The following is a 12,075-nucleotide window of genomic DNA, read 5'->3' on the forward strand; positions in this document are numbered from 1 at the left end:
TATTTGTGCAGTAATTGTTTCTGCTCTGCCATTTCCATGCTCCAAGTTATCATCCTGAGACGTTTTGCACAATGATCTTCAGTTATTTACTTATTTAAAACATTATATGGTTGCCCAATTCAGCCAAGGTGACACATTGGGTAGCTTAGCCCACCCCCAAAAGCAAAAACAAAAAAACCTAACAAGAAGAATGCAAATCTCAGGACATATACCTACAAATAATAATAAAACAAGAAAATAAGAAAATGGTGATCTGAACAACAATAACACCATTATCCAATTGGAGCTCCAGCACAGCATGGCCCAAAGGCTCATGGAAAGAGCCAAGTGTTGGCAGCCTTTCTAAAGACAGCTGAGGCCAAAGGAAGCCTTGGTCACGTTAGTCAAGCAAGGAAAAAAAGAAGCCAAAAAATATATATTCTGGACTACATGTCAGCCTTGTTCTTATGTAATCTTTTGAATCTGCTACACAAGGGGGTGTTCGTTTTTCAGCCTGGTTTATTATTAAACATCTATCCTTCAGTGATCACACAGTAGATTGGTAATAGGAGCAGCCCGCCTTAACAAAATGCCCTCTGCACTTCCCTAGTTCTTAGCAAGCATGGGTATTGGACAGGAAGATACCCCAGTGTCTTGAAAATATTGGAAATTTCAGCTTCGGTTTACATAAATAAATATAGCTCATAGCAAGAGTTCATGGGAGGAGCAATTAGCACCCTGAGCTAAAGTTTGCTACCCTGGCTACACATAGGGATGAACTGAAATTGTGGGAGTCAAAATCTTGAATGACATTGAACATCCTTATCTAAATATCCAATCATATCAGGATCTGCTACCAGGAGGAAAAGCAATAGAAGCATTTTTTAAAAAGCCAATAGTTGAAAGTAGAATCCGACTAGAGCAGGAGTCTTCAAACATGGCCCTTTTATGACTCGTGGACTTCAACTCCCAGAATTCCTCAACCAGTGTGCCTGGCTGAGGAATTCTGGGAGTTGAAGTCCATGAGTCATAAAAGGGCCGAGTTTGAAGACCCCTGAACTAGAGGGTGTGGACAGAGTATTATACTGCTTTATAATCAAGCAATGCTCTTGCCAAAATTCCTCTAGAAAGGATTTTAGAAAGTCTACCAAATCTAGATTCCATTTACACAACAATACATTGCCCTGATTTGCTTCTTCCATCTTTAGTTCTGGTCACAGCTGACAGAAACTGTTATCCACATGTAAAGAGGAGAAAATGAGAGCGCTTCCTCTGGTCTTTTCCATTGCCATTGATACCTGTGTGAACAGAAGTTGCCATATTAATAAAGCAAGTATAGTATTTGTGGTGGAAACAGTTAGGGACTTTCCCAATTTGATGTCTTCTGTATGTGATGGACTTCAATGCCTATAAATTATGAGAGTCCATCACATCTGGAAGGGACCAGATTAAACATTAAATACACTCCTTAACGTGTACGGGTCTAATTAAGATATCTACTGTAACTATTAAAGCAAACTCGAAGAGCATCTTGAGAATGGTTTTTAAATTACCGGTAGTTATCCATCCTATATTTAACTATTTTGCTGATAAGAATGTTCTACTTTGTCAAAGGCTTTGCTGAAATATGATAGATTATTGCACCACTTTGGTATAATGTACCAAGAAAGTTATTTTAAAAAGAAAATAAAATTATTCTCATAAGAGTTGTTCCTTTCAAATATCAGCAGAATTCAACCAATGGCTGCATTCTTTTTAAGGTGCTTACAAATGAATCCTTCATTGCATGTTGTTGAATCTTCCCAAGTATTTATGTTAAACCAATTGATGTGCCCGGCATCTATTTGTTTCATTCACTCCTCTCTCAAAGTTGCACCTGCTAAATTAGTTTCCTGAGATACAATCAATGCATTATAGAGATCATTCAATGTGAGAAAAATTAATCTCCTTTATTAACACTCTATTTCCTAAAGTTGGAAACATAATTGTGCATCTATAGAGGCAGAGGCAGACAGACACATACGGACAGATAATCTACACTGGATGCTATTCATTTGGGAATACCTATTTGTTTTATAAAATTGATAGTGATTATTTCACTTGGAGAGATTTTTTTTAAAAAAAAGTAAGGAACCCATGATTTTGTTTAATAGGAAACTAACTGAAAGCTTATTTGGTCTTCAATCCACTTTCTGTATTTTTGTCTCAAATAATGGGTATAAAGAGGGAGGTAATAGAAAAATGATTAAGATATTAAAAATGAACTAGAGAAACACTATCAATCAAGATGAAATTTTGGCAATTCAAATCTTAAAACTTTTTAAAGAATCTTGCCTCCTTTATTGGCATTCTAATAGATTTTTAGGTAAAGGTAAAGGTCCCCCCGCACATGCGTGCTAGTCATTCCCGACTCTAGGGGCCGGTGCTCATCTCCGTTTCAAAGCTGAAGAGCCAGCGCTTGTCCGAGGACATCTCCATGGTCATGTGGCCAGCATGACTAGATGCCAAAGGCCCACGGAATGCTGTTACCTTCCCACCGGAGTGGTCCCTATTTTTCTACTTGCATTTTTACGTGCTTTCGAACTGCTAGGTTGGCAGAAGCTGGGACGAGTAACAGGCGCTCACTCTGTTACGCGGCACTCGGGATTCGACCTGCCAAACTGCCGACCTTCTGATCGACAAGCTTGGCATCCTAACCCACTGAGCCACCGCATTCATAAAAAGTATACATACAGTACATAAAAAGTAACTTTCCTATTTCGGGGGGTTTATTGAGAAGTATAATAATATGCATGTGCATGGACACACACACACACACAAAGACACACCTGGACTAGTTAACTCAACAAATTAAAAATGATTTTTAAAAAGGTTGTCCTTGGTTTCAAATTTCAACCTTGTATACGCTAGGCAAAGATAGCTATCCCATAACTAAAGTTATGGGATATAAGCTATCAGAGAGCAGTGAAGGGTTTTCCTTCCTGAGTCTACAATGTTGCTAAGAATAGCTGATCTTAGCCTACATTAACAGACGTATATAATCCCAAATGTGCTGTTCCAGATGGGCAATGAAAGCTGGACCATAAGAAAGGCTGAGCGCCAAAGAATTGAGGCCTTTGAACTATGGTGCTGGAGAAGACTCCTGCGAGTTCCTTGGACTGCAAGGCGATCAAACCGGTCAGTCCTAGGGGAGATCAACCCTGACTGCTCTTTAGAAGGCCAGATCCTGAAGCTAAAACTCAAATACTTTGGCCACCTAATGAGAAGGAAGGACTCACCGGAGAAGAGCCTAATGCTGGGAAAGATTGAGGGCAATAGAAGAAGGGGACGACAGAGAATGAGGTGGCTGGATGGAGTCACTGAAGCAGTAGGCGTGAGCTTAGATGGACTCCAGAAGATGGTAGAGGACAGGAAGGCCTGGAGGAACATTGTCCATAGGGTCGTGATGGGTCAGACACGACTTCGCAACTAACAACAACAAAGGAATATTCAAGGTAACTGACAATCCTAACCTTAACCCATCCTGCGGTAGAGGCTTCAATAGCAATACAAAGTGAAGAATTGTGTCATACATTTCTGTTTTTATTTATTTAGGAAGAAATGGCAAAGTCATTAATATTTATTTAAAGGTATGCAAGAATGTTCATTTATGGGTTAAAACCTAAAACATCTTAAATATTTTCCCCCCTATCCTCCAAAATCTCCTTAATTAGAAAGAAAGAGAAACACAGAGAGAGAGAGACAAGCAAGTCTCTGTGGAAGAAGAAACACCTAAACATTTAAAGAAAGAAACCATAGTTGTCCCCATGAGGGTCTTCTTCAAGAAGTAGTGAGAATTACATCATCATTTCAGCCTGAGGGGAGATGATGGTGGAATAAGGGAGACTGGAGAACTTCATAAAACAGCATAAGAAATCATGAAGCAAAGGCATCTAAAGCTATCTCACAAGAACTGAGAAAGGAGTTTCATGCTCTCTGCTCAGGTATGATGGGATCACGCTCCATGCCACAATTAGCCAACAGTTTTAATGAAGTTTAATGAAGAGAAGGACAAGGGGGGACATGATAGTGTTCCAATATCTCAGGTGTTGCCACAAAGAAGAGGGATCAAGCTATTCTCCAAAGCGCCTGAAGGTAGGACAAGAAGCAATGGATGGAAACTAACCAAAGAGAGAAACAACCTTGAACACTAAGGAGAAATTCCCTGACAGTTAGAACAATTAATCAGTGGAACAACCTGCCTCCAGAAGCTGTGAATGCTCCAACACTGGAAGTCTTTAAGAAGAGATTGGACAGCAATTTGTTTGAAATGTTATAGAGTTTGCTGCCTCCAAGGTCCCTTCCAACGTTATTATTATTATTATTATTATTATTATTATTATTATTATTATTATTATTATTATTATTATTATTATTATTATTATTATTAGCACAATCAGCCAGATGTTATGACTGGATTTTGTCTACCTATCAAGTCCTTACCAAGGACCTAGGATAGGCAGATGTGGATGTTTGATGGTATTACAGATATTCTGTTCTTCATTTGGTCTTTCTTGTAGGCCAGTTTGGTCTCTCCAGTAGTCAGTAAGCCTTCCTAATATACTAATTTCAGTGCCTCTTCATCATTGTCCTTCAGATATTCTTCTAAAGCCATTTTTTCTTCTTCAACCATCTGATGTACTTGCAGCATTCCACGTCCACCTATTTCCCTCCGTAGGTAGAGTCTGTCAATGTCACTGCGTGGATGAAGGGCATGATTCATTGTCATTATTTTTCTGGTCTTCCTATCCATTGCTTTTAGTTCTGCTTGAGTCCAGTCCACTATTCCAGCTGTGTATCTAATGACTGGAATTACCCAGGTGTTGATTGCCTTCACGGTATTTCCTCCATTGAGTTTGGACTTTAAGATCTTCTTCACTCTCTTGATGTATTCACCTCTAATCTTTTTCATGACTTCAGTATGCTTGATATTGTCAGCTTGAAGGATACCCAAGTATTTGTAGTAATCTTCCTCATCTAGACTCTTAATGTTATTTTCGTGGGGCATCTTAATTCCTTCAGTTTTCACTATTTTTCCTTGTTTGAGAGTAAGGGTGGCATATTTGTCCAAGCCAAACTCCATTGCAATATCTTGGCTATATATACGGACAGTGTTCAGCAGCGATTCTATTTCAGATGATGTTTTTCCATACAGCTTCAGATCATCCATGTAAAGGAGGTGGGATAGTCTGACAGATGTCTTTGATGTTTCATAGCCACGTCCTGAGTTATTCAGCATTGTTGACAGAGGAAACAGTGCAATAACAAATAGTAGTGGTGATAATGAATCTCCTTAAGAGATATTAACCTCTCCCAGTCTTTCACCATTGACCTGCAACTGTGTCTTCCATTGTGCCATCGATCTTTGCACAAATTTTCTGATGTTTCTACTGACCTGTTATTTCTAGGCACTTGATTAACCAGTCATGTGGCAGAGAGTCAAATACTTTTTTGTAGTCAATCCATGCCACATTCAGGTTGGTCTTCCTTTTCTTGCAGTTTTCCAAGATCATTTTGTCTATTAGGAGTTGCTATTGGGGAGGTTTCCTTTCTGCTAGGGTGCAAAGAGATTGTTTTCAACTAGATGCTGTTGTACTGCATCAGCTACCACACAAGTTAGCAATTTGAAAGTTTTTGGTAAGTAGGTAATTGGCCTATAGTTGCCTGGTGTTGCCCCTTTTGCTGGAGTTTTCATTATTAGGTAGGTTTTCCCAGTTGTAGGCCACTTCTCAATTTCTCCTCCTTGTAGTATATTGTTGAACTGCTTGGCAATGAGTAGGTATATAACAGTTAGATGTTTCAACCAAAACCAATGCAGTTCATCTTCACCTGGTGCTGACCAATTTTTGATCTTCCTTGCTTCTTTTTTCTACCATTTTTGTTGTTATTACTAGTTCTTTTATTTCAACCTCTGTTTTATTTGCATCCACCTCGTTTAACCAAGCTGCATCTTTGTTGTGTTTCTTTGGGTTATCCCATATCTGCTTCCAGAACTGCACTGTTTCTTCCTTGTCAGGTACTGACTGATTCATTGCTGTTTCTCCATTGATGGATTGGTAGAAACGTTTCTGATTGGATTGAAATTGGAGGTTCTGCTTATAATTTACAATTCGACCTTTGTATCTACTGATTTTCCTGGCTATAGCTGTTATTTGCTGCTTTATTATTTCCAGTGCTTCCCTGATCTTCCTTGTTTCTAAGTGGTATTTCTTGATTAGGTATTCTTTGGTCTTCTTGTTCTTCAGCTTCTTTTCTTTCATCTGTTCTAGCTTGTTTGCAGGTGATCTTAACTTGCTGATCTTATTTTCTAGTCTAACCTTCCATTTTTGTGGTTTTGTGGTTTTGTGTTTCTTTGGGTTATCCCATATCTGCTTCCAGAACTGCACTGTTTCTTCCTTGTCAGGTACTGACTGACTCATTGCAGTTTCTCCATTGATGGATTGGTAGAAACGTTTCTGATTGGATTGAAATTGGAGGTTCTGCTTATAATTTGCAATTCGACCTTCGTATCTACTGATTTTCCTGGCTATAGCTGTTTATTATTTATTTATTTATTTATTATTTGGATTTGTATACCACCCCTCTCCCGAAGGACTCGGGGCGGTGTACAGGGCAAGTAAAACACTATATACAACACATAATATATAAAAATTAAAACAAATTAAACAAGTGGCCCTGAACAATAAAACACATTCTAGAATTTAAAATTTAAAATTTAAAATCTAAAATCCCAGTCCCTCAGTCCAGGCCGGCAAGTTCGAATAGCCACGTCTTCAGGTCGCGGCGGAAAGAGCAAAGGTCGGGAGCCATCCGGAGCTCAACAGGGAGCTGATTCCAGAGGGCAGGCGTGCCCACAGAGAATGCTCTCCCCCTGGGGGCCACCAATCGACATTCCCTGACTGACAGCACCCTGAGGAGGCCCTCTCTGTGGGAGTGCACGGGACGATGGGAAGTTAGCACCGGCAAAAGGTACTCCCGTAAATAACCCGGAGCCATTTAGGGCTTTATAGGTCATCACCAGCACCTTGAATCTCACCCGGAAGACAACTGGAAGCCAATGCAGCTCGTGGAGCAGAGGTGTTACATGGGAGTATAGGGAGACCCCCATCACAACTGGTGCGGCCGCATTCTGCACCAGCTGGAGCCTCCGAGTGGTATTCAAGGGCAGCCCCATGTAGAGAGCATTGCAGTAGTCTATCCGAGAGGTCACGAGTGCATGAGTGACTGTGCATAGGGCATCTCGGTCCAAGTAGGGCCGCAACTGGTGCACCAGGCGAACCTGGGCAAAAGACCCCCTGGTCACAGCTCCTATATGATCTTCAAAACTGAGCTGTGAATCAAGGAGGACACCCAGGTTGTGAGCCCTATCTACGGGGGGTAACACCTCACCCCCTATAGATAAAGATGGAATAGAATGGACAATAGAATGGCTGTTATTTGCTGCTTTATTATTTCCAGTGCTTTCTTGATCTTCCTTGTTTCTAAGTGGTATTTCTCTATTAGGTATTCTTTGGTCTTCTTGTTCTTCAGCTTCTTTTCTTTCATCTGTTCTAGCTTGCTTGCAGGTGATCTTAACTTGCTGATCTTATTTTCTAGTCTAACCTTCCATTTTTGTGGTTCACTGTTAGTTTGTTTTTCTTCTTTGTTGATTTTGCATCCCAGGTATTCAGTTATAACTGCAGCTGTAGTGTACATTATTTGGTTTGTTTCTTGCAGTGAATTGGTGCTTATACTTGATATTGCAGTATTTGCATCTTTTAATGCTTGTGCTAGCTGTTTCTTTGAAACAAGCTTCAATGCAGGCAGCCTTATTCTGTTATTTTTGTGCTGTTCTAGCTGCTCAGTTATTCTTTGTTTCAGTTCTTTTATTTCTTTAGTTAGAGGGCTTTGTTTTTCCTGAGGAAGAGGTGCCTGGTTTCCAAATGAGAACAGTTGTATATCTCTGCTGGATTCCTTCACTGCCAACTCCCCCTGACTTGCCTCTACATTTTGAATTACTTTTGGCAAGGCTTTGATTTCTTTGCCCTGGGTAAAGCTTTGCAGCTCGTCCAATTCTGTTTCTGTGAATACTTTATTTCATATTATAAATCGGCATTGGTCTGCTAGTCTCTGTTCTGTTACTTCTGATTCTGGATGTTGTTCTTTCCAGAACTGGTGCATTCATTTTAGATATCCTCTTCTTGTTGGACTTGATCTGTAATAACAGATAATTATTTCTTTGTTTTCAATCACTGTGTATTTGCGATGGGTAAAGACCTTTTCTTCCAGTAGTTCTGCAGCTGCTGGCCCTGGTTGCTCAGCCAACAGTCCTGAGTCCTATAACCCATTTTTCACCAAATATCCAGGAACTCCAACATCTAGCGTGGACCTTGTTAAGCTGGGTGAAATCTGAGCTGGTATGGCAATCTGAAATTTACGTGTCACCATATTTTTTTTATGGGAGAGACATTCTTTGCCTGACTCCTCTGATGAGACCTGTCGAGTATGGTTGAACCTCTGGCATAGCTCTCATCTTCCTCAGAGTACACAAGCCCCACAACCACATCAAGGCAGTGCCTCACTGGGGGATTAATAATAATAATAATAATAATAATAATAATAATAATAATAATAATAATAATAATAATAATAATAATAATAATAATAATAATAATAATAAAAACATGCATAAAATTTAACAGTCTTAAAGGAATTGGTATGTATGTGACTCATATATTGATAAAATAAGAGTCTTTTTAAATCAAACCCTCTATTTCCAATAATAAGAAAACAAGAGTTTTTGGTTATGTAGGAATACGCCTTTTTCCACACACAAGAGGCAAATATTTGCATATTTTTTTAAAAATCTTGAGAACACAAAGCATGCTGAGTAACATATTTATAACTAAAACAATTAATCAGTGGAACAACCTGCCTCCAGAAGGTGTGAATGTTCCAACACTGGAAGTTTTTAAGAAGAGACTAGACAGCCATTTGTCTGAAATGGTATAGTGTTTCCTGTCTGAGCATGGGGTTGGACTAGATGACCTCCAAGGTTCCTTCCAAATTATTATTATTGTTGTTGTTGTTGTTGTTGTTGTTGTTGTTATAGGTTTTATTGTGTGTAATTTTATTATGTGTAATTATATGTGACACAATTAGATATAGGTTTTGACAAAATAAGAAGTGTCCAAATTAATAAATAAATGGTTTAAGCTAAAATATCAGAAAAACAGAAAAGGAATACCTATGCAAAAGGCCTTAGATGAAAAAGATCAGACTTCGAGTGGGAGGTTGAAAAAAGATATAAAGGAATAACAAGCCATTTTCAGAGCGCAGCCAAGAAAACCGGACAGAGGCAAGGAAGGGAACCCAAGTGTGTTTTTAGGGTGTCTTTACTTACTCTTGTTCCTTTTATTTTGTCTTCTGTCCTCACGTTCCAACAGGATGGAGACAGATAACAGAACCATCATATTAGACTTCATCCTTCTTGACATCTCAAGCCAACAAGAATGTGACATGTTGCTCTTTGCCATTTTCTTGATCATGTATGTCATCACAATGTCGGGAAATCTTATCATTCTTTTGGCCATCCGACTAGACCATCATCTCCGTCATACTCCAATGTACTACTACCTTAGCAATCTGTCACTGGTAGATATATGTTTCACATCAACCACAGTGCCCAAAATGTTGGCTGGTGAATTCTCTGGAAAGAGGAGGATCTCATATGGTGGGTGTTTGTCTCAAATGTACTTCTTTATCGCTTTTGGCACCACTGACAGCTTTCTCCTGGCCTCCATGGCACTGGATCGCTATGTGGCCATCTGTCGACCCCTGCACTATGCCACCACGATGAGAAGACACATATGCCAGCTGTTGGTGGCAGCTTCTTGGCTGGCTTCTCACCTCCATTCCCTCCTCCATACACTCCTGATGTCCCACCTCTCTTTCTGTGCCTCCAACCATGTTCCCCACTTTTTTTGCGATGTCTTTCCACTGCTCAAAATTGCTTGCTCCAACACAGCTCTGAACACTCTGGCGGTCCACACAGAAGGTGTTTTCCTTGTCAATGGAGCTCTTATGGTTGTTGGCCTTTCGTATGCACGCATCCTGATGGCTGTACTGAGAGTCCCTTCGGCCAATGGAAAGAAGAAGACTTTTTCCACCTGTGGGTCCCACCTGATAGTGGTTTCCTTATTCTATGGCACTATCATCTGGGTGTACTTCCAACCCTCATCCAGTTTCTCACCTAAGGAAGACACGCTGGCTGCCATCATGTACACCATGATCACTCCTATGCTTAACCCTTTCATCTACACTCTGAGGAATGACAGGATGAAGGAGGCCCTGAGGAAGCTATTCAGAAGGAAATTAAGCACCCAAGACATACATCCCTAATATTTGTGCAGTAATTGTTTCTGCTCTACCATTTCCATGCTCCAAGGTATCATCCTGAGACGTTTTGCACAATGATCTTCAGTTATTTACTTATTTAAAACATTATATGGTTGCCCAATTCAGCCAAGGTGACACATTGGGTAGCTTAGCCCACCCCCCACCCCCATCCCCCCAAAAAACCTAACAAGAACAATGCAAAACTCAGGACATATACCTACAAATAATAATAAAACAAGAAAATAACAAAATGGTGATCTGAACAACAATAACACCATCATTCAATTGGAGCTGCAGCACAGCATGGCCCAAAGGCTAGTGGAAAGAGCCAAGTGTTGGCAGCCTTTCTAAAGACAGCTGAGGCCAAAGGAAGCCTTGGTCACACTAGTCAAGCAAGGAAAAAAAGAAGCCAAAAAAATTAAAAATATTCTGGACTACACGTCATCCTTCTTCTTATGTAATCTTTTGAATCTGCTACATGAGGGGGTGTTCGTTTTTAGCCTGGTTTATTATTAAACATCTATCATTCAGTTTGGTAATAGGAGCAGCCTATTATATATAATAGGAATATTCAAGGTAACTGACAATCCACCTTAACCCATCCTGCAGTAGAGGCTACTATAGCAATACAAAGTGAAGAATTGTGTCATACATTTCTGTTTTTATTTATTTAGGAAGAAATGGCAAAGTCATTAATATTTATTTACAGGTATGCAAGAATGTTCATTTATGGTTTAAAACCTAAAACATCTTAAATATTTTTCCCTCCTACCCTCCAGAATCTCCTTAATTAGAAAGAAAGAGAAACAGAGAGAGAGACAAGCAAGTCTCTGTGGAAGAAGAAACAGCTAACCATTTAAAGAAACAAACCATAGTTGTTCCCATGAGGGTCTTCTTCAAGAAGTAGTGAGAATTACATCATCTTTTCAGCCTGAAGGGAGATGATGGTGGAGTAAGGGAGGGTGGAGAACTTCATAAAACAGCATAAGAAATCATGAAGCAAAGGCATCTAAAGCTATCTCACAAGAACTGAGAAAGGAGATTCATGCTCTCTGCTCAGGTATGATGGTATCACGATCCGTGCCACAATTAGCCAACAGGAGTAATAGTTTCACAGGGACTGCCTGTTTACCTAGTAATGTATTTTACTTCAGTGTCTTCAAAATCAAGACAAGTCAGTTCTTGCTGCATTGGGGTGGGGGTGGGCGAGTAGAAAGAATCCTTTATCTATTCTGATTAAGGGACTTCTAACCTATCTGCATGCCCTGTCTTGATGGCACCACAGAAAGGGACTGAAGAATTCAGACGGTACTCCAGAAAAGAGAGAAAAATAATAAAGTTCCCAAACTATGGGGTGAGTTGAAGGAGGTGGATTATTTTAATCCAGAACTTTAGAAGAAATGAAGTGACCTATATGATGTGGTTTTTGGAGGAAGTAAAACCTATCAGATGAAAGTGTATTAACTTCTTCCCGATTCAGTTTCCTGCATATTTATATCTAGAGGCATCCTTGTTGGAGAAATGTTCACTGCCTTGTGAATCTTTGGATGAATAATATCGAGATCCATTTCAAGGCTTATTATTAGACAGAGATAATGGAGGTCAACTGGATTGATCATCTACATCAGCAGCTGGATAAAGAAAGTGCAACTATACATTAAACTTTAGTTTTAGGGTTTA

The 12,075-nt window shown here is 39.7% G+C and overlaps 1 protein-coding gene across 1 annotated transcript; it reads left to right on the forward strand.

The window, feature by feature from the left end:
* Positions 1-9,444: 9,444 nt before the first annotated feature.
* LOC308662800 (olfactory receptor 1f45-like) lies at positions 9,445-10,398 on the forward strand (the record flags this gene model as incomplete). The annotated part of the gene is made up of 1 exon (XM_081318944.1): positions 9,445-10,398. One exon carries the CDS (start codon positions 9,445-9,447, stop codon positions 10,396-10,398), a length of 954 nt encoding a protein of 317 aa, XP_081175070.1.
* Positions 10,399-12,075: the final 1,677 nt, after the last annotated feature.

Source organism: Vipera berus, assembly GCF_964194415.1.
Source record: "Vipera berus genome assembly, chromosome: 2".
Taxonomy (NCBI): domain Eukaryota; kingdom Metazoa; phylum Chordata; class Lepidosauria; order Squamata; family Viperidae; genus Vipera; species Vipera berus.